General features: G+C 31.9%; 1 protein-coding gene across 1 annotated transcript in view; it reads right to left on the minus strand.

Moving 5' to 3' along the window:
- Nucleotides 1–27,924, minus strand: part of LOC139528048 (WD repeat-containing protein 38-like) — a 28,442-nt gene continuing 518 nt past the window's right edge. Inside the window, exons 2-10 of the mRNA XM_071323835.1 lie at nt 23,984–24,068; nt 18,119–18,263; nt 12,020–12,209; nt 11,217–11,325; nt 5,892–5,923; nt 4,822–4,921; nt 1,387–1,452; nt 973–1,065; nt 1–475 (exon numbers count right to left, since the gene is read on the minus strand). Of these exons, the coding sequence (XP_071179936.1) occupies nt 344–475; nt 973–1,065; nt 1,387–1,452; nt 4,822–4,921; nt 5,892–5,923; nt 11,217–11,325; nt 12,020–12,209; nt 18,119–18,263; nt 23,984–24,068 (952 nt within the window). The 3' untranslated portion in view covers nt 1–343. The remainder of the gene's footprint in view (nt 476–972; nt 1,066–1,386; nt 1,453–4,821; nt 4,922–5,891; nt 5,924–11,216; nt 11,326–12,019; nt 12,210–18,118; nt 18,264–23,983; nt 24,069–27,924) is intronic.

Raw genomic sequence — 27,924 nt, forward strand, 5'->3', positions numbered from 1 at the left:
TTATGTTGCCCTCTTTTGTCATAGGGTAATGTCCCATTGAGATATACACCACATCTTAATGTATACATGATTACATGATATGGATTTCTTTTCTTTTGATTGTTTGTATAATATTCAAGGAAAGGGGGTGCAATTGGCTGAATTCTTTCGGGGAGAATTTCATACCAAAATTGATATATGCCGTTTATGCCTACCCTCCCCTTCTAAATTCACTCTTTGATTCTAAACTTCATTATGCTTTAAAAGTTATGATACAACATAATGATTGTATCTTTCTTCCTGAATAGACATAAAAAATATAAACTAAATCTTTAACAATACATCAGCACAATACATTATAGCACTAAACCCTCTTTTCAGGTTTGATTAAGAAGATCTGTTTTAAACTGCCGATGGCCATGACTGGACGTGAACTGTTGTTGTCGTGGTCACAACAATATACACCTTGGGGTAAATCTGTTACTTGGCCTATTGTCTGTAAACAATGAAAAAGAAATTAAATAAATGATTCGAAAATAAGTCTGAAATGTACTATAAACGATACTGTAGACATCTAGCATATAGTTATTCGGAACACATCCTTACTGGCTCAATCTAATCTCATTTTCAATCTAAAAATTTATCTTGGGGAAAAAAATTACGTTTGATTACAGGCAAAATCTATTGAACCTCACTATGTATTGCATTTTTTTAATTGAAACATTTAATCCAACAATCATTGTGTAGATTCAGCTTTTCTTGCAATATAGCATCACACTATTGATGCCCCTATTATAACTTTGTCATTAACCACTCACTGTAGGTATCCTTGCTGTATAGTACTACACAGTGAATAAGTTTTGCCTCTAACCTAGGCTAGCTTTGTTCATGTTTTAACTGAACCCTAAAGTTCAACCTGAAGATAGTCTAACCCTCTTTTGATTTGCAGGTCCATCAATGTATTTTATTCTAATTCAGTATGACTATACTTACACTGAGTGTTCCTCTATCAACAACTTTGGCAAGGTTGAGATCCGATCCACCACATAAAATACTGTCTCTACCTAACCACTGACAGCAGTATAACTGAAAATGAAAAACATAAAAAAATATTTTCATAATCAATTCTGTATTTTGTAGTTACCTCCCCTTCATACTACTTTCTGTTATCTAGGTTTTTTAATCAATTGTTATCATATTCTGCTGAAAAGTAATAAGTAAAACATATCTATGCAATGAATTTTATTACCACATACTTTCACATCCACCAAGTTCTTTATATTTTTTTAGTACTTTTATCATGATTTTTATGATACAACTTTTCTCTGAGTTTACCGTTCATTAAATGATGCTATGGTGCTTAAGCTAGATTCTAAGGTTGTCAATTATTATCATGGCATCACAAACCTGTGTATGACCCATAGGATCTGGTGGCACATCTTTTATTTTCTCTGCTGATGAAAAATCCCAAATCTGGAATGAAAAATTTTGCATTAATTTACAGGAAAAAATGCATGTTTCTTTTTATTGTGCAGTTGGCAAAAGATTTAGCAAAAGAAAAAATAACAAAAAATATGAATTATGTGTCACTTTCATTAACATTCTATGTGATGTTTATACAAACTTCTATTAGACCGTTGGTTTTCTCGTTTGAATGGTTTTACACTAGTAATTTTGGGGCCCTTTATAGCTTGTTGTTCGGTGTGAGCTAAGGCTCCGTGTTGAAGGCCGTACTTTAACCTATAATGGTTTACTTTTTAAATTGTTATTTGTATGGAGAGTTGTCTCATTGGCACTCACACCACATCTTCCTATATCTATTCAATGGTGTTTCTGTTATCTCATATTGTATTTTCTTGTAGTCTCATATTGTATTTTCTTGTTACATATTCTATTGTATTTTCTTGTCTCTTTTTATATATAGCGTGTAGTCTCATAGTTGGAATATTATTTCTGTAGTTTCAGTAGGAGGTTGTGTAATTTTTTGTTTGTGTAACTGTTGAGGGAATCTGATAGAGCAAGTCTCAATTAAAGTCAGCATGGCAATATGATAGCTAGCCCACATAAATGAGCATAAAAGACCAAATAACTGCTCCAAAACAAACTACAACCAAGGCAAACATAAGGGGTTTCTGTGTGTAAAACAAAACATAGTCTCAGCAAATCATACTGGCTTAAAGCAGAAAGACAGAATAAATAATAATATTTATTAAAAAATCATTTCATTTTGGCCCTTGAGAAACACTCAGCATACAAACGGAATTTTGAGTTCCTGCCTGAGCAAGTCAGCTTGCAACCTTTAGGGGAATGTGAAGCGAGGGTTCTGCCCTTAGGTGATGAGACTAGGCGTCTCATCCGCAGCCAGGAAGTGCAAGGTCTGCCTGGGGGATAGCCCATGTACTAGTGAAGTAGCAGGGGTCTATCAAACTGGCCCTGGAATAAATTTGATAAAATTTGTCCCCGAAATGCTTGGGGATGAATGAAATTTTAGAAATGACCAGTGATAAAATTCCATTAAGGAAAAACTTAAATAAAGAAAAATATATATCTCTGGTTAAAGCTGAGTTGTTTCTCTAGTCATGAAACAATATTGAAGGTGGTAGGAAGGGGAAGGTGGGAGGTAAATTGAATAATAGCACTGTAAAGCTCCATCAACTAGTCAGGCTGCTATGAACCAAGAACTGATTATACAAAGACCATGCAATGTGCTTTACACACAAACTGGGTACATGTAACATCCAGGGGGAGGAGACTGACCTACTGACCCTCAAATAATATACTAATTATTGTGTAATCAGTATTAAAGAGATCTGGTATCATATCCTGCTTTTCTCTCCTACAGTGATTGTTTGTGACATGTATCTGATTAAGAAAAGATTAGTGTGCCTCCTAGTGAGATTCCAGTTGTAACTTCAAAGTGTCAAATGTTAGATAATTAACCTCAAGATATAACAAGAAGTCTGTGTATGTTAATTAATTGCATCCATGATGTCAGCATCTTTATCATAAAATTAATTACTTGTAAACTGAAATGGATTTTCTGTTTGTATAAACAAAACTTATATTACATATAAGTAAAATATTAGGGTGGATTCATTTCTTGGGTAACAATTTTCATGGATATAGGGTAATTTTCATTTTCATGGATATAATCCTAGGGTAATTTGCATTTTCATATATATCATATGTCAGTCTAATACCGCAGTCCCACTAGGCCACGATCACACTTTGATCTGTGAAAAAAATGCAAATTTTAATGATCGTAGTACAATCGTGTAGATCGCAGTAAGGTCGTATCACGGTCGTAGTGAGGTCTTCAAGATCGTGATGAGGGTGGCGACCTTTGAACATGTTCAAAACAATCGTGGTGCAGTCGTGGTGAAATCAGGTCGTATTAGAAGTGTAGTGAGAGCGCACTATGGTCGTAGTAAGATCGCAAAGGTCGCTGTACCATCGTAGGGATAGCATAGTGAAAGCATGATTCTATTTGGAGAGACTGCGCTATGATCTCACAGCGACGTTATTACGACCTCACTATGACCATCACATTCTAGCACGCCCTTGCTGTCCTCATCACGCTCTTCTTACGACCTTACTACATTCATACTACGACTATCATTCTTATTGTAATTTTCATATGAAATATATATTAAATCTCTTCAGCTTTTGTTTTTCTGTATGTAATTGGGACTTCTTGTCCATTTTCTCTAACACCTCAACCATGCTTCTCGTATTCATATAGATTAGATCGTTGGTTTTCCCATTTGAATGGTTTCACACCAGTAATTTTTGGGGTCCTTTATAGCTTGCTGTTCGGTGTGAGCCAAGGCTTCATGTTGAAGGTTGTACCTTGGTCTATAATGTTTTACTTTTATAAATTGTTACTTGAATGGAGAGTTGTCTCATTGACACTAATACCACATCTTCCTATATCTATGGACACATCTGTGTCATCTCTGCTATTGTTCTCTAAAATATCGTCATTTGAGCTTTATTGACCAGTAATAGGTTGTAATTTAGGTTGGATTGGTCGGTCAGACATCTCTGCTTGATCAGGATTCGTTACTATCAGAGCTCCCTCTGTCTCTACATCAACCCCTACCACCACACCCACATGTTCTAGTAGATTTTGGTGGCATGACTGTATTGTGTTCGAGAAATCTACGTATTAATCAGAAATAGAAGGAATGGAACTCTATTGATATGGAACACGATTTTGACGTTATCAGTGAGAACGTAGTAAGATCGCATTAAAAACGTAGTATAATCGTGGTAAGAACGTGCTATAATTGCAGTAGAAGTGTGGTAAGATTGTGTTGCAATCGGATAACTCTTGGAATGGTCCTAGTGAGAACTTGATGAGCTTAGAAAGATCTTGATAAGCGTAGTGAGGTTGCAGAATATGTGCGGTGAGAACGTGGTATAATCGTAGCGGGATCGTTGTAGAAGCGTAATGAGGACGTAGTAGCATCGTGAAAACAACAAATAAAATGACATGTTTATGCCGCTCATACCGACTTGATCTAGGTTTTTTGGTAATTTGTAAAGGGGCATAACTCTTAAATGATAAAAGTAACACTATCCAAAATTCAAACTTGATCTGTGTTTTGTGGTTATAAGCATTGTGTATAAGATTCATTACATTTGGTTAAAAGGCAAACTAAAGTTGAAGAATGAAAACCATTTTTTTGACATATTGACATACTGACTGACTGAAAAGGGTAAAACTTGACACCAAATTCCGCTAAGTGGGAGCATAAAAACATTTATATCAAATGATTTTATAGTACTTGTAATAACAGTCAAACAGGTTTGGTGATGTAGGCACTTTATAAATATTACCTGTAAGACATCTTTTTTCCTCCATGAACCTGTGAGTATGTGATTGTTATAAGGGTCTATGTCTAAGGCATCACCACAGATATGTGGACCATGTAGGTATCTGTAAAACATAATGCATTGTACATGGAATTGATTACTGAATCTTAAAAGTTAAAGTTGATCTAAAAAATGTCCATTTATTAACTCATAAATCAGGAACATTTCTTTACCAGTCATTCTACTTTTGTTTTAGGGGTCTTGGTGGTGAGGTGGTCCAAGTAATTTATCGTCAGTATCACTAGCCTGCCAAGATTGTGGTTGTTGGTTCGAACCTTCTAGTAGCAGGTGGGTTTAACTGTGATCTTAATTGAATTGGGTTCCCACCAAAAGTGAGTGGTTCATTACGGCTTCCACCACCACAAAAACTTGGCCAGCACCATCAAGCGAAGATTACTGAAGGTACGGCTAAACAATCAATCAAATAATCTCATATTGTCTGGAAATTGATTTTTTTTTAAAGCAAAGATCATTAAGGTCTTTTAGATTGAATTGTTTTGTTACATTTTGTTGTTTAGCATGTTTTTTTGTTTTTTTTTAATATTAAACATAGTTTATTAACAATCACCTGTTACATCAACCCTCAGTTGCCCAGGGGAGCAACTAAGGGGGCCCCAATTTTTACAGTCTCATTTGTCGGGGAAAAAGCAAATGAGAAAAAAAAACCTCCCACTATGAATTATCAACATCAACCTTTATAAATATTATCTATCCTTGTACAAATGTACATGTACCTGCAATCATTATCGATCTGTATATCTTTACCTCTCACCATATATAATTTTTTGAATAAAGTATGTTTTTATCTTTATTTATTTCTTACAAAGGCTACCTGTATTTATTAGGCAGTTTCAATTTTATCGTACATCAAGTCTTTTGTTATGTTAATTTCAATTACATTTAATTTCTGTCGAGTGATCATTTACCACATGTGATTTGTTTAGCATGTTTAATTGTTGAGTAATTATACATTTCTTTCTTGATTGGAATTTTTTGTTTTTCTTTATAAATTCGAGTGTTCTTTGTATACAAACCTGATAGAATGTGGCTGTCTGTCATCCCAGTACTGAAAAATAAATAATATCTATATCAAACTTTGTTTTACAAATTTTTACTTTTATCAAGACATTGATTACATATTATGTTCATGTTATATACTTTTTGGCTTTAACATTTTGTCATGGATTTACAACAGCTCTTCTGTGTGTAACAGTGTCACATAAATCCAATGGAAAAAGGGAGCAGATCAATAGTTTATGACATTATATAGGATGGCACACTTGTAATAATAGTATTGTCTTTTCTTCATACTGTAAATGCAGAAATTATTGCGATTTTTTTATCACTGCAAAAGTGCAACTGGGTTACAATCACAACAAGTGAAACTGCGAGCTACTGCTCACTGATGATACCCCCGCCGCAAGTGGATAATATTAATAGTGTAAAAATATGCAAGTGTTCGGTAAACAGGAAGTTGTCGAGTGATGAATCTGAAAACGCATCACACGGTAGAGCTGACTTATATAAATCCTGAAACCAAATTTCAGAAATCCTTGTATTGTAGTTCCTGAGAAAAATGTGACGAAAATTTTCAACTTGGCTATCATGTGTAAAATCATACAAGTGTTCGGTAAACAGGAAGTTGTCGAGTGATGAATCTGAAAACGCATCACACGGTATAGCTGACTTATATAAATCCTGAAACCAAATTTCAGAAATCCTTGTATTGTAGTTCCTGAGAAAAATGTGACGAAAATTTTCAACTTGGCTATCATGTGTAAAATCATACAAGTGTTCGGTAAACAGGAAGTTGTCGAGTGATGAATCTGAAAACGCATCACACGGTATAGCTGACTTATATAAATCCTGAAACCAAATTTCAGAAATCCTTGTATTGTAGTTCCTGAGAAAAATGTGACGAAAATTTTCAACTTGGCTATCATGTGTAAAATCAGACAAGTGTTCGGTAAACAGGAAGTTGTCAAGTGATGAATCTGAAAACGCATCACACGGTATGGCTGACATATATAAATGTTGATACCAAATTACAGAAAGGGTGGATGTGCAGTTCCTGAGAAAAATGTGACGAAAGTTTCATGGGACGGACTGACTGACGGACGGACTGACGGACTGACGGACTGACGGACTGATGGACGGACGGACGGACAGACAGAGGTAAAACAGTATACCCCCCCTTTTTTAAAGCGGGGGTATAATAATTTAAACAAGCATTTAATATAAATTTATAGATATAAACATACCGGTAATAAAGGCAGGTAATAATTTCTGAAATTACAGTAATGTAATGTTGTTTAAAGGGAAACTTCGCAAAAAAATCAAAAATTGATATTATGTTCATTCTGTATAAAAATGCTCAAATTCATAGATATTAAAGTTTTATTCCGCTAGATAAGCGATCACCATCGATTTTAAATTTAGAGTATCAATTCTCTGTGATCCGCCATTTTGTCTTCTTTCCCGATTAATAAAAACAATATGTCTATAAACCACAAAGAAACAAAACTACAGTAACCGATGTAGTCGTAATTGCGTGTCGATATCTTGTCAATCGTACGGTTGTTTTATCCAACTAACTAACTTGATACGAAAAATATTCTTACTTTTTTTAAATTACCATGGTCTGTTGTTTTTAAACTGTTGATATTGGAATTAGGTGAAAAGTCAAAGTTGAAATCATAAATAAGTGTTCCGTGAAAATTGTTTTCGAAAATCTAATTTGTTCATAATTCTTTAAAGTAATAAACAAATATATTTTGATCTTCCCTCATCTGATCACCAGCATGGCTAAAGGTATTACTTCCAAAGGTATTGTGAGGGGTGTGAGGTGACACGTCCAGGTATTCAAGCGATTTCCTGTCGGGCTTGCAAGTTCATGCATCGTTTCACTTCTGCAGGTATTGATCAGTGTACACGGCTGATAACTTATAACTTATAACTTTCCATTTTGAACTATCAGATGAATAATATACAACTCTGTCTTACTTGTCATTACTAAACTCATACGCTTGTTTATAAATAACATTTCTGGTGTAAAGAATATAATTCATAAACATATAAATAATACCCAAAAAATAAGATTTGATGAAATTAAAATCTATTAAAATATTTTTTCCAAGGGTGAATTTGGGAAAATGTAATATATAGTCATTGTCAATAGTGAAGGACAGATTGGAACAGACCAGAAATATTGATTTTAAAAAATGTACGCACTTGCCGACGATTCGTTTATACGACTGGATAGAAAGTTACGGAACTATAGCGCAATTTAAAATATATACATGTATACATTGAACATAAGAAAAAAACATATATTTTGAATAAATAGGGGTAAAAGTGTTGTAAATAGACTAGTCCACGTATGCCAACAGTATGTAATCATCGAATGTCGATAGACTATTGTATACCAGAAGAAGAAGAGAACCAATTTGATTTAAATACAGGTCGATGTATAACTTTTGCTTTGGTTCATTGAAGCTGTGGACCTAGTAAAATCACAGATTTATATTTCAATAAGATTGTTCTCGAACAAAGGAAGTAATTCGTCATCACAATTGTTATATATGCCACTGGACAAACACTAATTATCCCCAGGGAATGTGAATATTTTGCTGGGAAACTTTTGAGTATCAAAGTTTCAAATTAATTTCTGGATTTATTTTCTTTCTTGGTATTCAATAACAGAAAAAAGAATAAATTACTTGTTCGCTAAATAGGGGTATTCTTGTCAGATAACAGACTTTTAGCTATATTTAAAAAATAGGGAAATATGACATTAAATTGGTTCTGTCTTTTTTTTAAACATCGTTAAAAAGATGTGTGTCTAAGGTGAACACCACAAGAACCCTGTAATGCTGGGAAACTTTTGAGTATCAAAGTTTCAAATTAATTTCTGGATTTATTTTCTTTCTTGGTATTCAATAACAGAAAAAAGAATAAATTACTTGTTCGCTAAATAGGGGTATTCTTGTCAGATAACAGACTTTTAGCTATATTTAAAAAATAGGGAAATATGACATTAAATTGGTTCTGTCTTTTTTTTAAACATCGTTAAAAAGATGTGTGTCTAAGGTGAACGCCACAAGAACCCTGTAATACTAGTACGAGAGTATAGCATGTAAACATTCCTTCTCAATAATATGGTTGTATTGGAAATCTTTTCATACAGATTGACAACTCATTGTCCGATATGCATGTAATATTTGCCACATGACGCCCATAGTTCTTTCTACCATCATCATCTTATTCTGTGATATTGCTGTAAACATCGATGGTTCACACCCAAACAAAATGGGAGTAATGGACCTTCAGAGCTTCTCCGTGTTATACACTTGTGAAATATATAGACGAAATTTCTGTATTGAAATGAATCTACATCTCACAAACAGGATTTTCAAATAACGATTGTGAGTAATCACCTTACAAACCAATATAAACGTATGGCAAGATATAACCATGAAGGAATTTAGTTTTTGTCAGACGCAAGAACTCATCACTTTTTAATATATATCATAAACGTATACGTATATATATGCATACAGTTTCAAATATTAAGAACAAGCAGTCGATGTCGATAGTCTGTTTTCTAACTGTTCAGAGTTAGACATGTCACTTGTTCATTCTTGGATGCCTTCATATTCCCCGTCTAACGATGGGAACTCTTTCTGATTGTGTTGACTATAAATGTTTGTATGGTAATTCTGTCGTTTATCTGTACAAGCGGTTGCATTTCCTCTCCTTTCCCAACAAACAAACGAACGAAACGCCACTAGTCTGATTTCTCTGGAGCTCATCCTCAATGGCTCTTATACGTCAGGAAACTTACATGTATACTAATAATGATTGTTTCAAGAACAACGATGTATGGACGAACTATTATAAATTCGTCAATATCAGTTATGCATGACTAAAATATAACTTTTATTACAACTACTGTATTACTTATTTGGATTAATGACGGCTATCATGTTCAACATTGCACAAATATTATCATAGAATTTTAAAAAAAATCCTCAAAAGAAATAATGCCAATTAGCTTAGATAATTGATATTCTTTTCACAAAAATTTCGTGTAAATGATTGGCAAATGAATTTAATTATGTAAGAATAAAATGTTAAAAAGAAACTAAAAAAAAATCATGCATGTTGTATGTTGTATTTTTTTGTCAATTAAAAACTTTAAAATTGCAATAGTTTTATTAGCATTTAAACACAGCCAGATTTGAATACAAGTTAAAAAAATTCCGGTAAAGTCAATGATATCAAACAGATGTACAATGGTATATCAAATTGGGTAATATTGCATTTAGTTTTTATAAAAGATTAAAACTACTATTTTTTGCTTCATATTTGAATCTTTACGCCAATTGCCGCTAAGAAAGTAATCAAAAATTGTTTCCTTTTATTTTTATACACTTTCGGAATTACAAATCTGAATTTTATTTTCAATTAATTTACACAATTTAATTATTGTATCTTTATTCTCATCGTGTATTAAATCTTAGTGTATTAACATTGTGACAGCATACTCTTTCTAATCCTTTCTGTTTATCCTTTCCAAATAACAACATTTATACCTGTGTACGCTTGAACTCACACCTGGGGCTAAATAGCTACAAGGTAAACGAATTGACCTCAAGCCGAGAAATATACAGTGACCTTTACAAAATAATATACACACTCTGCTCACACATTAGTTGCATTGAAATGATTATCAAAACAATAACAGGAAATAGAACTGAAATATTTTCAGTTCAATATCAGTAAAAATGTTCAATAAATATTTTATGAAAAAAATCTCAACAATAATTAATTAAATTTATTCAAAAACATTTACTAGAGATAATTTTATAGGAGTTTAATTCAATCAATACAAAACGGTATATGCATATTCATTTTCGTTCATTCTTATATTGTGGTTAATAACTTCGACCATTCGTTAGCTGTGCGCTTTTAATTACGTATATTGTCGATAAGCTATAAGAGTTAAACAGATTTTATTTTTTCCCAGAATTCAATAAATCGGGCTAATACGTCACGACCCACTCGAGAATTCAACCAAAAAAGTTACAAATACTTGATTTTCTCCGTTATTAGAAGGAATATAAATTTAAAACTTTGCAAATGTGTTTTTTATGTTAAGATGAACATAATTAGATGATAAGTAAAAAATCACTGAATTTCCCTTTAAAGGGCAAGAATAATGAAAAAGTCTCCCCCTTTGTCAATGTTTTTTTTCCCCATCTACTACAGAGGAAGGCACATATTTTTTTAGAAACTAACACTAGCATCCTTACTCCAACAGATGAACTCTCTTCCCTCAATAACTATTGTATACATACATGAACTGTATTATCCCAGCCACCAGTTAGGAAGACATGAGGTATTTCTGGATGATATATAGCTGCAAATACTCTAAAATGGTGACCATCCATTTTATTTCTGTTATCACTGTAATAGAAAATAGATTTTGAAAGATGCAAAAGAGGGGCGAGAGATACCAGAGGAACAGTCAAACTCATAAATCGTAAACTAATCTGACAACACCATGGCTAAAAATGAAAAAGACAAACAAACGAATAATACAACACAAAAAACAACATAGAAAACTAAAGACTGAGCAACACGAACCCCACCAAAAACTGGGGGTGATCTCAGGTGCTACAGAAGGGTAAGCAGATCCTGCTCCACATGTGGCACCCATGGTGTTGCTCGTGTTATTACAAACCCTGTAAATGCAACTTGTAGTATATCATAATTTATAAAACAGATCAGGAACAGAAAAAAATATGCACAATGCAAATATTTTACGTTCCTGATACTGTTAAACAGATTTAATGTGTCAAAAGAAAAGGTTTTTTTCTTTTGTTTCTCGGAAGCTAGATCATATTTTAAAGGAGCTTTTTGTATACTAAGATTCGAACATGTATATAGGTCCTCAATATGATGCCTGATGATACACCAATGAAAAATTCTGGACCGTACTGTTAAATCCTGTATAATCTCATCCCCTTTAATTTTTGTTTTGTTATTTGAACTACTTTTTTCTTATATTAACATTGAATTTGCAAAATATATAGATAATTTTCCATTAATTTCCATCAGTCAAAATTAGCTTTAGAAACAAAATAAGACATTTATTTACCTCGGTTCTAAAGTATTCAGTTTTTTCTTTGTTTCTTCATCATATATATTAATTTCTGTTGTATCGCCAGTGGTTATGAACTTTGTTCCCTCTGGATTTAAAGCCACATTTAGTGTAGTTCTTACTTCATTTATCGTATGTAAACATTTCCCTGATGTGTAATGCCAAATCTTCACATGGCCTGATGCATCTGTAAAAAGAAATCAATGATAGAGGTTCACAATAAATAGGTCCTTGGACTACAGTGGATTAATTTACTTTCCCATTTTTTGTGGATTAAGGAAAAATAGAATTTATGTGGATTTTGATTACATGGTGCATGTAAACAGTTTTTACTTTGTTGAACATTTATGGAAGCTGGCTTGTCATGTTTTAGATTATTTGTCAGATTTTCGGAATCCTCTGGTTTTATCCATTTGAATGCCTTGAAAAAAATTGCCCATTGACCCCCATTTTTCTTTTTGTAAATCTTTTACATGTATAATGATAAGCCATCTGTAAAAGTCTTATAAAATTTTAATTACTTTTTAACAGTTTTTGAGAACTTCAACTTGTCAATGATAAAGCTATGAAAAGTCAAGAGAGAATATTTTCCCGCCAAAATGTCAATGGATAATATCTCGAAAACAAGCACAGTGTCCTATATATTTTTTTTGCTCTTTGGATTCCTTTATTAATCCCCTATCTATATAAACTAGTGTTTTGAAAAGTTAATTACTTTGAAACTGAGAAGCAAGATTTTTCCCCTTTTTTCAGTAAATTGTTTGAATAATTTAGTGGTAGGTTTGTTTGTTATTTCATGAAGTTTACACCATGACAAGTTATAGATCAATTTTGAATTTTCTTTCATTACAATAAATTTTTAACGGCAAGATTTTTCCCCTTTTTTCAGTAAATTGTTTGAATAATTTAGTGGTAGGTTTGTTTGTTATTTTATGAAGTTTACACCATGACAAGTTATAGATCAATTTTGAATTTTGTTTCATTACAATAAATTTTTAACGGTTAGGGGACTATGTATTACCATGCAATACTCACAGTCACAGAATGCTTGTTTAAATTGGCCAATCAGCGGCCAAAGATAGCCACTGGGGTCATGATTTAAATCATATGGGAAGCGAGATGAAAATTATTTGTATAAAAAGACATTCAAAAGATTATTCCTCTGAAGTTTCCTAGTATTGGTCAGTAGTTTGAAATTCATAGATGATTTTTTTCTTTTAAATTGGAATTATGTGCATTCATTTCTGCCAAGCTTGCCAGATGGTCGGCAAATCATTATGATTAATTGCCAAACTTTTCATAACAAATAACTTAACAGTTTCAAAAATGAAGACGAAACAGTTATCATTTATGACCTAACAAATTAGACTATTTGCCAGGTTGTAATAACGTGAGCAACACGACTGGTGCCACATGTGGAGCAGGATCTGCTTATCCTTCCAGAGCACCCAAGATCACCCACAGTTTATGGCACGGTTTGTGTTACTTACTTAAGTCCTTTAGTTTTCTATGTTGTGTATTTGGTTCTATTATTTGTCTTTTTTCTTTTTTGGCCAGGGCGTTGTCAGTTTATTTCAAACTATGAGTTTGAATTTCCCTCTGGTTTCAGAGAATTTAGACAATGTAAATGGAGCAAATATGCAATAGCTTTTTAGAGTCTTTTAAAAAGAGATAAATAACTTTTTTTGGCATATTATCCATCATTTGCCTAAATAATCTATATGAATGTCATCTAAATCATCAACATTTTAAGTAGTCAAATTAATGCATCTTTATCATGTTTATATGATATAAAAAAAATTGCAATTAAACATTTATTTAAATCATACTATCTTCCCTCATAACTATAAGGGTCATCTTTGAAAATAATTTATATTTTGATGTATGTATTCAAATCGATTTCAAATTATTATCATCGGTGAAAAGATCAAAATGTTGAAATTCTTCAAAAGAAATTTGACAATTCAGAATTTCAATGTTGGTATGACCTCAAAGACTTTATGAAATTCATATTTGTAATATTTATATAAAATAATATCCTACGTGGTTTGACTATTATGAATTTGCAATATAATATCATTCATATGTGATAGAATTGTAAAAAAATATTATGTAAAATATGCAAATCCATGAATGACAAAATTTACATGTTACATATCATTTAATGTGGTTTTAATTGATGGGAATAGGTAAAAACATTCATTCACATAAATGGTAGCATGATAAACACGGTTTAAAAAATCTGTGCAACAACAAAAAATCACTCTTTTTAGTTATAATAAATATGAATGTCAAGAAACAGTTTTATGTAGACTTCTCACAGAGATCTATTTCTTGTGTTTCCAGACACATCAAATTTTTACTCAAACACCAATTTTAATTATTTTAATTGGTATAGTTAAGAGCCTGAAAATGACAAATGTGCTTGAAAGTTTTATGACCCCAAGCGATGTCCTCTTGTTCATAAAACTTTATTTTGTACTCAAAATACAATTTCAGTATTTTGATTGGTTGATTTCAGAGTCTGAATACAATGATAATCGTGCTCGAAAGTTTTATGAGTTTTTAAGGCATGGACTTAACTATAAATGTAATAAAGTTACAAAAACATTTATCAATAATTAATGATTTAATTTGTTCATGACAAATTAATCTAGATAACAGATCACAACCATTTAATTAAACTGTATAATTTCCTGTTACAAGACAGGCCTACAATAGTAACAAATGGATTGTTTATTTGTGATAAAACTTTAAACGATCAAAGTCAATCAAATCGATTCAAGATTGGCCAGCTTTAGGAATTGGATTCAATAAATAGTTGTTTATCTGTGTGGTATTTACGCAGGAAAATAAGTAGACGTCAAATCAATATATATAAATTTAATGACACTTCAATGATAACACTAGATAATTGGTTAAGTATTTTTAGTTTTCTATTGGCTTTGAAAAATGAATTTACTGTAAGTTCTAATATGTTTTTGTACTTGGATGTTAAGTCTAGATAAACAAACATTCAAAACATGAAAGTACAAATTGCCTCCTTGATGGTCACGTTCTGTAGTTTTATTTGGACAAATCTTGAGTTATATTATACATGTATATATATTTGTAAAATTTGGACAAAGTCCAAAACAATGATGTTGTCAATAATTTTTATCATCAAGTGGACAGAATTGTTTTTCTTTAGCTACATTTATAAGTATGTTTTTCAACTTAACTTAATTGACTATTGGAATTGGACAGTATAAGTAATTACTTTTAATTCAAATCAGCTTATACAAGTTTAAATTAACATATTCACTATACCATGAAGTAAAAAATACAGATGTAATGTAAAACCAACCAGAACTTTGTTTAAGGGGACCTCAGTGGCAGAGTGGTTTAATTAAGTATGAAAATAAGAAGACGTTAAAATTTGATTGCCAATGATACAACTTTCAACCAGAGACTGAATGACAAAGAAATTAACAACTTTAGGTCACTGAACAGTTTCATACTTCATAGTTTAAGCTATAAAAGGCATTGAAATAACAAAATTCAATTCAATAGCCTGATTTATATAAAACAATAAACGAAAAAACAAAAATAATAAACATCAACTAACAGCAAACACTAAATTAAAGGCTCCTGGCTGAAGACGGGCACATATAGAATGAGGGGGGTTTAACATTTTTAATGACACAGACAAAGTAAGAAAAATATATAAGAACAAACTATAAAAATCAGTTGAAAAGAGCTTAATTTACTCATCAAAATCAATAAAAAAAAAAAAAAAAAAGACAAAGTACATGTACAGATTTAAGATCTCTCATGGCTACTGAAAACTTAAGTTCAAAGCCAAAAACTAACAAAAAAACTAGACAAAGTGATACATTTGTACATGTTTTATGTAAATTGACCTGATCATGCAGATACTCCCAGGTCTTGTACATGTACTGGAAGCTCTTTTTTATTCTGACAGAAACTTTATGAACTTCCTAAAATCATCCTGAACAGTGAAACCAGTACAAGAATAAATGTAGAGCTGCGTCAAACCTTTGTTGCAATTGTGTTTCAATATTGACCTTGATGAATCGTTAAACCAACGTTGTAATTATCTTTAGTTCAAATCAAATTATTTTAAAGATTTATCAACAAAATTTGATCAGGTTATAGACATTAGACACTGTGATTCTTAAAAATATCTTTAATCTAAACCATTCATATACATTAAAAATATTTTTGATACATCAGTTTTACAATGAGTTTAATGAGACCATATATCCAGTGCAAAATTAGTCAAATCAATATCTTATATATAAAAAGGAAGATGTGGTATGATTGCCAATGAGACATCTGTCCACAAGAGACCTAAATGACACAGACATTATTAGTAACATAGTGTTAGTGACCTAATATGATATATATATGGGGTCAGTAAATTCCATATAGGGTGAGAGCGAAGCTATCCGACTATCTTTATTTGTTGAATTTAGACTAGAGTTGTCTCATTTGCTATCATAAAACATCTTCTTATTTCTATATTAAACTGTCCAAGTGTTCAATTTTAAGAACCTTCTTCAATTGGTCTGCACTAAAAAAATAATGCAAACAATAACTATTTATTATCAACAATCTTAAACAGAACTTTCAATACTTTTGAATAATCAAACAGTGCCACAGTCGTAAATCCACTACTAACCTTGTATTGACTTAAGCCCCGCCCCCTACTAACCTAATATTGATTATACATGTATAGGAGGTAAGATAATAACAACTATAGGTCACCGTACGGCCTTCAACAATGAGCAAAGCCCATACTGCAAAGTCAGCTATAAAAGGCCCCGATATAACAATGTAAAACAATTCAAACGAGAAAATTTTTAATGGCCTTATTTATATAAAATAATAAGCAAAAAAAAATGTAACACATAAACAAACGACAACCACTGAATTACAGGCTCCTGTTTAAACATTGATACAAGGAATCTCCACAGAAAAATTTCAAGATGGGAGAACTGTTCTAAATTAGCTATTTTAACAGTTATAACCGCTGAAAATTTGATGTATTAACTATGGAGATCCCACGATACTATTAGTTACATAGTGTGCTAGTGACCTAATACGGTATATATGGGGTCAGTAAATTCCATATGGGGTGAGAGCGAATTTGAATAGTGTGTCACTAGCACACTATGTAAAGAATTTATCTTACCAACTATCTTAATGTGTGAAATTTAGACTAGTGACCTATTCAATACTGTTAGCATAAAGAAACTACTTCAATTGATCCTACATAAACAGATACCAACAATACCAACTTGTTAGGTTTAAATGCGTTTAATGAATTTATTTCAATCTTAATCATCAATTTCTTCGTCTGTTGAAACCTTTACCATTTTTTCTCAGTATCGTTTTGTTTTTAAAAGGGGACGTAACACTACTACTAACAGTGTATGAAATAAGCCCCACCTCCCTTCTACCTTATATGGTATATAAAGGGATGTAACACCACTACTAACCGTGTATGAGATAAGCCCCGCCTCCCTACTAACCTAATAGCAAATATACATGGTCTCCACGAGGGCACTTTTAACCAATCACATTCCTAGAAATGTATAGTACCAGGTAGGTAAGATAATATCAGATTCATGTATATTGACGCTAAGCCAGTACATATGATTACTGAAATTTGCAACCCCACCCCCTCATTTGGAGGATAATAATTCAATTCTTCACATTAAAACTAAGAATTGCTGACAATATATAGCCTGCTCTTCTACTGTTTAAAACCACTAGCTATTTCTTTGTCTATGTGCTGTTAAATAATGGGAAACACTGACAGAAGAAGCATCTTAGAAGGTAAACTGAACACACCTTCAAAAAAATGCAGCTAATTTTAAAATTTTTTAGCTGAGATTTATAGATTTTTCTTATTTTGACCAGTAACTGATTTTTAGCTATAGGAAGGTTGGACATTAAATGTGTAATCTTTATTGATATTCAAATACTAAGTCTCCCTCAATTTTCAAACAATGTATATTTCCATTTCGTATAGATTTATTTTGAGACTTCCACCATTTACATGCTAAGATAAGATATACATGTACTTACATGAAGCAACTAAGATATGAGAATATTCTGCTTTTTCTAAACTAGAAAATATACGAAATCTGATTTGTGTGACTGGAAGGTGATGTTTCAATGTATCGTCATCTTGTAAACTGTACAATAACTGGCTATTATGAGGATTAAATATCTGAAATAAAAAAAAAAAAGAAATAATTAATTCATAAATGATCAAAGACAGCAGATCGACTAGAGTACCATCATTATAATAATGTTATGGCTTTTTATGTCCATTATGGAATTTGGCATTAAATCAGCTGATTTTCATCAATTGCTTTGGATTTATCCACTAATTGCCATTATATTCTACTCTTGGCTCACTAACTTGTTCATGGAATAGTTTATACTGTGTTTGTACTGTGTATAGTAGGCAGTTTATAATGTAAATGTATAGTACATACCCCTTTTAAGTATAGTATAAACATGAATATGAAACCATGTTTGTTTTGTTTCATTTTTAGTTGTCTAAATGACAAATATCAAAAACAGTTCAGACCTGTATGAGAAGTTTTGAAGGCAGAAATTTTATTCTAAAATTGAATTTTTATGAGTTATTCAAGTTCTCAGGGAAGGTGTACATTAACAAGTATATTTCTAGTATTGCAGTGAAGACAGAAAGTAAAGGATCTTAGTAGTTATGAAATGCACTCATATTTAATATGTCATGTTAGTTTAAACATATTTATTTATAGTGGATTGGGAAACAAGTTTTGCAACTTATATTAATCCCTTTCCACTTTGCGGGTATGTCATGTTGCAGGGAATAACTGTTTCCCTATTACTATTGCTCACCTGACTGCAGTATATCAGTATTATTTCTAAGTAAGGGAAAGTAACCCATGATATAATCAAAATGTCATATTCAGTAAAATTATGTAATTAATACCTCTATAAAATTATTTTACAGGATGTTAATTCAAACAAATCATTCTCAATAAAAGTCAATCTGAAAATATGGGGTGTAAATCAATGAGTTCAAGTGACAGAAACCTAGCAACGTATATAATGAGGGCCCTCATGGGGTTTTTGATTATGTGATTACTTGGCCGTTTTTTTAATGATTATTTGATTATTAAGCCAAATATTTCATGATTATTTGATTACCTAGGACTGTATTTTTAGTTTATGATTATTTGATTACTAAAGATAAGCAAATATTTAATGATTATGTGATTATATTGGCAAAAAAATGGTGATTATGTGATTACTAGGACCCCCCCCCCCCCCCATGAGGGGCCTCTGTAATCAACTTCATTCAGACAGCTGTAAGTTCACATAAATCTGACAAAATGTAAGTGCTCATTCAATATTTAAAGGAGGTCATATAGATCAGAAATTTAAATATTTGTTTTTAAGGGCATTTATCATTTAAAATAAACATAATAGTTGTGTTGAATGAAATTAAGTTATTATCTACAAAAATTACAAAATTAATCCACAATTTTGTTTGAACATTGCTACTTTAAATATTTACTAGTTTAGTTGTAAAATTCTAATGTAAATTGATTTTAAACTATAAGATCAGACTTGTTGACATATAATTTAATGTACTTATAATCTAAAGTATACAGAATAATTTAAGTTGTTATTATAAGGCACAGTATTATTCTTAAGTAAAGGGCATTGCTTATCATACGTTTTTTCCAAGGACATTCATAAAACTAGAATTAAAAAGAACTGCATACATTAGGGTACTTGTACATTGTATTACTTTATCATGTTTATGGTTTATATAAAAAAAAAAAAAACTAGTTATAGATCACTGTTTTATAATGTAAATATGAAAATTTCTTTTTGAACTTAAGTCAGCGTAATTTGATATACATTGCATAAGATTATGTTTTAATGGCGGCACTTAGTATTTATTGAATAATTTCTGAAGTAATGCAACAGATACTTTGCTGTAAGGCATTGCAGAAAGCTTGCATTTTAGTTTTTTTTTACATTTATACATTTCCATACTAATTTGTGACTTCCAAAGGAATTCTTTGTTTTATGGTTGTTTTATGTCCAGCGCAAAAGTAGTATTCTAAAAATGAAAATTTCGCACAAATGTTATGTGCTCTATCACGCAAACGTAATTTTTCACGCAAACGTCACAATTCAATGCTTATACATATATATTGTAGAAATATAAATCCAGTGCTTGTACTTAGGCTAACATACTATATAGCTAAAGTAGACAATGTACTAATGTAAAAGTGTGCAGGAAGACTATAAATAGACCCATAACCAAAACAGTTTTTGACATGAATATAAATATTGTGGTCATTTTTATAAATTTCCTGTTTACAAAACTTTGAATTTTTTCGAAAAACTAAGGGTTTTCTTATCCCAGGCATAGATTACCTTAGCCGTATTTGGCACAACTTTTTGGAATTTTGGATCCTGAATGCTCTTCAACTTTGTACCCTTTTGGCTTTATAAATATTTTGATATGAGCATCACTGATGAGTCTTATGTAGACGAAACGCACGTCTGGCGTACTAAATTATAATCCTGGTACCTTTGATAACTATTTGTTCTTACTCCTAAGTATAAAGTCTTGGTAAATTGACCCAGATTTAGATTAAACCCATGAACTACCCAACCAAGGCAAGCTGATAATGCCTTTTGTGTCTTTGGTTCAGAGATGTCTCATTGATTGTCATTGACCATCATACCACATCTTCTTATTATTTATATATTAAAAGGAAATGACAATATAAACATGTACATGCATGAGGCAACAACTCAAAATCACAAACTACTCAAAACTCAAAAAAGACTTAAAATACCTATATATATGGACCCGAGTCATTCCTAAATCAAATTTTAAATTCATTCACTTTAAAAGGATTCAGAAAAAGTTTGATGAAAATTTTCCTTGTACAAAAAGTGTTGTAAAATTTTCAATCTGTCAGCAAACCAGAAATGGCTTCTTGTACAATGTATATACAGCAGATGTAATAACTGCTTACAACTCAACATTATCAAGCTTCAGACCAAATATTAAATCATTCACTTCCATTAAAGCCAAGAAAACTTTGACGAAAAATTTTCTTTTGGATAGACACGTCAGATGGACGAAAAGACAGACAGACAGGGTTGAGCAGTTACTTGTAACTAGACATGCTTCTCTTTTTGGCAACGTGGGTTAAAACCATAACATCTCTTGGTAAATATCCCATTTTCTAAACAGACAGGATTGAGGTGTCTATAAAATATGTCAACTCATGCAATTTATCTTATAACTTACAGAAATTAAATTCAAGGTTTTCATAAATACATTTATTTGATGACATATGTAAAATGGGTTTTCATTTTAATAAATACTTTGTGGCACAGTGCAATACTGTAAATTTGTCAAGGCCACCAATTTGTAATTTACATTAAACTGACATGAGCAGTCTACCAACTGTGAGGACCTTTAAAATAGTAAACAGTGTTAACATGGTTAATTTCATGGGCGGATTTTTTTCTTCGATTATTTAAATTACTTCTCAATACATTACTACAGACTAAACACCTGACAAACAATCAAAGTGGATTCAAGTAGTTCTAAAACTTATATATATAAGTGCCTATAATTTAACTCAAAATATTCAAGATACATTGTTAATTATAATTGATTGTTGGTTGCTTTACACCACATTAAATTGTTAATTTTATAAACATTCATCATGTTCATCAACATTATACATATCATCAATTCTCAATTTGTTAATTATTCATACATAATTGATTAGAAAAAAGGATATCTCTGCAAAATCATGAGGCCTCTGTTATTTTTTTCCAATAATAAGCATGATAGGTAGACAAGATCACAGCCCACTGAACAATTAAATGTCTGGGGAACACAATATATTTTATCAATTTATCACAGGATTTTGTATAAACAAGACTTGACAGTTAACATTCAAAGTATATGATGTTTTCTTTTTTCTATCTATAAAAAGGTAATTGCGATTTAATAACTATAAATAACCTTGTTATTTTGACCAAGGTTAAACTTCTGAACAAGGCATTTAATATTGAATATTTATAATTTTAACAGAATATTGTAGACTGTAAATAACTTAGTGTGTACAAATGGTCTAGGAAGGTATCTGAAAAATCTAGGAACAATAAAGTTTATCCATCTGACCCTTACTTTTGGTTCTTTTAATATTTAACCGTACAGTATTTGCTTAAAACTGATTGCCATAGAACAGCTAGTGCATGTGATGATAATCATGATAATGCATGTGATATTAAAGCATTCTTTTTAAATGATTGATGAACAGGGAATCCAATACTGTTGCCCCAACAAATTAGAGTATGTATGTAAAACAGCTCTCAAGAAATTGAATTGCAAATATGAAGAGTTTTATTTCATTTTATACAACTGTCATACAAGTGAGAGGTTTAGCTAGCTATAAAACATTTGTAAAACCAGGTACATTAGAAAATGCCTGTACCAAGTCAGGAATATGACAGTTGTTATTCATTTGTATTATGTGTTTGAGCTTTTGATTTTGCTACTTGCTTTGGCATTTTCTGTTTAGAATTTTCCTCAGAGTTTGGTAATCTTGTTGTTTTACTTTTTCCTATGTTCAATTATTGTTTTGTCACCCAATTCTAATATTGTCTTACTATGATTAGTTTAATTCATTTGAAACTTGCTAGCAGATCCCTGAACATGTGTTGGATTAAACACTTATAAAACTTTATAAAACATAAGTTAACATGGACTTAAAACACTTATCAAGATTAAGAAGTATCAACTGGTGTATAGATAACTATGTTTTGTTTCAAAATCTTTAATACAAAAAATTTAAAAGACTCTTCGCACCTGTAAATGTAATCAATTTTGAAATTCATCCAAGGTCTTTACAATCTACCATACCTACATGTTTATTTGTTACATATATAACATGTATAACAAATTCTATAATTTAAATGTAGTTTTTTTACATGTGCCTTATCACATGCAGGTTTTATATCAAAATAATATAAACTTGATAAACAAGGTGTTGAGCAAAGACTTTTAATAACTAGAGGCTCTAAAGAGCCTGTGTCGCTCACCTTGGTATATGTGAATATTAAACAAAGGATGCAGATGGATTCATGACAAAATTGTGTTTTGGTGATGGTGATGTGTTTGTACATCTTACTTTACTGAACATTCTTGCTGCTTACAATTATCTCTATTTGTAATGAACTTGGCCCAGTAGTTTCAGAGGAGAAGATTTTTGTAAAAGATAACCAAGATCACATGAAGATTTACGAAAAATGGTTAAAAATTGACTATAAAGGGCAATAACTCCTAAAGGGGTCAACTGACCATTTCGGTCATGTCGACTTATTTGTAGATCTTACTTTGCCGACATTTATTGCTTTTTACAGTTTATCTCTATCTATAATAATATTCAAGATAATAACCAAAAACAGAAAAATTTCCTTAAAATTACCAATTCAATTTTACTCAGTCAGATTTGCTCTAAATGCTTTGGTTTTTGAGTTTTGAGCCAAAAACTGCATTTTACCCCTATGTTCTATTTTTAGCCATGGCGGCCATCTTGGTTGGTTGGCCAGGTCACTGGACACATTTTTTAGACTAGATACACCAATGATGATTGTGGCCAAGTTTGGTTTAATTTGGCCCAGTAGTTTCAGAGGAGAAGATTTTTGTAAAAGTTAACGATGATGGACGACGACGGACGATGACGACGGACGCAAAGTGATGGGAAAAGCTCACCTGGCCCTTTGGGCCAGGTGAGCTAAAAAACTACTCGGGAGAATTCCCAAACTTTTGAAAAAAATTCCATCTCAACTTCATGCATTAGCTCAAAATTAAAGTGGAAATAATCAAAAGCTGGTTATACATACCTTTATTACACCATCAATTTGTCCTACAGCTAACACAGAACCATCAGCATTGAATTTACAACACATAACATCATTTGTACATTCCCTGGAAAAAAAATAACATTAAAACATACAGTTCTTTTAAGGGTAGAATTTTTTATATCACATGACATGTATGACCTGCGTAGAAATCACCCTTGTGCAACTGAATAACAGTACATCTGTTAACCTTTTTCAGGATGTAAATTCTTTTAAACTAGAGGCTCTAAAGAGCCTGTGTCGCTCACCTTGGTCTATGTGCATATTAAACAAAGGACACAAATGGATTCATGACAAAATTGTATTTTGGTGATGGTGATGTGTTTGAAGTTCTTACTTTACTGAACGATTTTGCTTCTTACAATTATATCTATAATGAACTTTGCCCATTAGTAACAGAGAACTTTATTTGGTAAAAATTTACATATATTTTACCAAATTAATGAAAATTGTTAAAAATTGACTATAAAGGGCAATAACTCCTTAAGGGGTCAATTGACCATTTAGGTCATGTTGACTTATTTGTAGATCTTACTTTGCTGAACATTATTGCTGTTTACAGTTTATCGCTATCTATAATAGTATTCAAGATAACCAAAAACGGCAAAATTTCTTTAAAATTACCAATTGGAGGGCAGCAACCCAACAACCAGTTGTCCAATTCATCTGAAAAATTCAGGGCAGATAGATATTGACTTGATTAACAATTTAACTTCTTGTCAGATTTGCTCTAGATGCTTTGAATTCATAGTTATAAGCCAAAAACTGCATTTTACCCCTATGTTCTATTTTTAGCCGTGGCGGCCATCTTGGTTGAATGGCCAGGTCATCGCACACATTTTTCAAACTAGATAGCCCAAAGATGATTGTGGCCTAGTAGTTTCAGTGGAGATTTTGTAAAAGATTACTTAGATTTACGAAAAATGGTTAAAGATTGACTATAAAGGGCAATAACTCCTAAAGGGGTCAACTGACCATTTAGGTCATGTTGATTTATTTGTAGATCTTACTTTGCTGAACATTATTGCTGTTTACAATTTATCTTTATCTATAATAATATTCAAGATAATAACCAAAAACAGCAAAATTTCCTCAAAATTACCAATTCAGGGGCAGCAACCCAACAACCGATTGACCGATTCATCTTAAAATTTCAGGGCAGATAGATCTTGACCTGATAAACATTTTTATCCCATGTCAGATTTCCTCAAAATGCTTTGGTTTTTGAGTTATAAGCCAAAAACTGCATTTTACCCCTATGTTCTATTTTTAGCTGTGGCGGCCATCTTGGTTGGTTGACCAGGTCACGCCACACATTTTTTAAACTAGATACCCCAAAGATGATTGTGGCCAAGTTTGGATTAATTTGGCCCAGTAGTTTCAGAGGAGAAGATTTTTGTAAAAGATTAATTTAATTTATGAAAAATGGTTAAAATTGACTATAAAGGGCAATAACTCCTAAACGGGTCAACTGACCATTTTGGTCATGTTGACTTATTTGTAGATCTTACTTTGCTGAACATTATTGCTGTTTACAGTTTATCTCTATCTATAATAATATTCAAGATAATAACCAAAAACAGCAAAATGTCCTCAAAATTACCAATTCAGGGGCAGCAACCCAACAACCGATTGACTGATTCATCTGAAAATTTCAGGGCAGATAGATCTTGACCTGATAAACATTTTTATCCCGTCAGATTTCCTCAAAATGCTTTGGTTTTTGAGTTATACAAATGTAAGCCAAAAACTGCATTTTACCCCTTTGTTCTATTTTTAGCCGTGGCGGCCATTTTGGTTGGTTGACCAGGTCACGCCACACATTTTTTAAACTAGATACCCCAAAGATGATTGTGGCCAAGTTTGGATTAATTTGGCCCAGTAGTTTCAGAGGAGAAGATTTTTGTAAAAGATTACTTTAATTAACGAAAAATGGTTAAAAATTGACTATAAAGGGCAATAACTCCTAAACGGGTCAACTGACCATTTTGGTCATGTTGACTTATTTGTAGATCTTACTTTGTTGAACATTATTGCTGTTTACAGTTTATCTCTATCTATAATAATATTCAAGATAATAACCAAAAACAGCAAAATTTCCTCAAAATTACCAATTCAGGGGCAGCAACCCAACAACCGATTGACCGATTCATCTGAAAATTTCAGGGCAGATAGATCTTGACCTGATAAACATTTTTATCCCGTCAGATTTGCTCTAAATGCTTTGTTTTTTGAGTTATAAGCCAAAAACTGCATTTTACCCCTATGTTCTATTTTTAGCCGTGGCGGCCATCTTGGTTGGTTGACCGGGTCACGCCACACATTTTTTAAACTAGATACCCCAATGATGATTGTGGCCAAGTTTGGTTTGATTTGGCCCAGTAGTTTCAGAGGAGAAGATTTTTGTAAAAGTTAACGACGACGGACGACGACGACGACGGACGACGAACGCCAAATGATGCGAAAAGCTCACTTGGCCCTTCGGGCCAGGTGAGCTAAAAAGTAGCAGGAATATCTTCAAATGAAAATCAATGAAATCCTCCTGCCACTTCCATAAACATGCTAAATATCAAATGTTTTCCCCCCAAATACTTTTTGGGATTATGCATCAGGAAAAAGTATCTTATTTGGCATATATACTAGATTTAAAATTATATCTCACTCACATGAGATTATTACATCACATTCATTTGTACATTTTACATGTTCCAATAATTGGTGCTTTTTAATCAAGGTTAACCTTTGGTCTTAAAATTGAGAATGGAAATGGGGAATGTGCCAAAGAGACAACAACCCGACCATAGAAAAAAACCAACAGCAGGTCACCAACAGGTCTTCAATGTAGCGAAAAATTCCCGCACACGGAGGCTTCCTTCAGCTGGCCCCTAAACAAATATATACTAGTTCAGTGATAATGAACGCCATACTAATTTCCAAATTGTACACAAGAAACTAAAATTAAAATAATACAAGACTAACAAAGGCCAGAGGCTCCTGACTTGGAACAGGCGCAAAAATGCGGCGGGGTTAAACATGTTTGTGAGATCTCAACCCTCCCCCTATACCTCTAGCCAATGTAGAAAAGTAAACGCATAACAATACGCACATTAAAATTCAGTTCAAGAGAAGTCCGAGTCTGATGTCAGAAGATGTAACCAAAGAAAAAACATAGTGTTATAGTAGTCTCAGCTTTGATGTCACAAAGTAAATACCTTTACGTCACAATGTCTAATGATGTGTTTCCCCCACATGACCAGGTCTGTTCGCGCCCAATATACTTTCGCAGCTCACTTGTTCGCCCCCGAAGTCTGTTCAGGCCCAATTTGTATTAGAATTTCAGTTGAATTATTAGATATTTTATACATGATATACATGTATGTATTTACCAAATAATTTTATTTTCTTGAATAAATTTTGAGGAATTATCATATAATTTTTTTTTTATTAATTTGATGATTTATAATAATTATTAAATGTTAATTATGTACATGTATGATTACTGCTAATTGGAATTTATACACAGCCTAATTTGGTGTTATTTTTTAGTGTTTAAAAATCTTGATTGTTGTTTTAAAGTCTTTTAACTTGCTTTGATGTAAATAACAGCATATATATAGCTTGGTATGACTAAAACTTTGGAGATTTAAAAAAAAAACATGAAAAATAATTGTTTTTAACAGCTTGTCTCCTTTTATCTCATATGTGTGTTTGGACAAATATGACAATATGATGGCTAAATAAAGATGTATTTATAGCAATACACTTTCCAAAACTCGTTTACAAATTCTTAAACACAAAACCAATAAAATTTTGACTCGATCATTATTATATTTTTTACAAAAAAAAAAGTATGAAGATACACATGCATGATACAATGTACGATTTGTATTTCATTATAGTATATATGATAGTTGAAATAAAAT

This window comes from Mytilus edulis, chromosome 6 (assembly GCF_963676685.1).
Source record: "Mytilus edulis chromosome 6, xbMytEdul2.2, whole genome shotgun sequence".
Classification (NCBI taxonomy): Eukaryota; Metazoa; Mollusca; class Bivalvia; order Mytilida; family Mytilidae; genus Mytilus; species Mytilus edulis.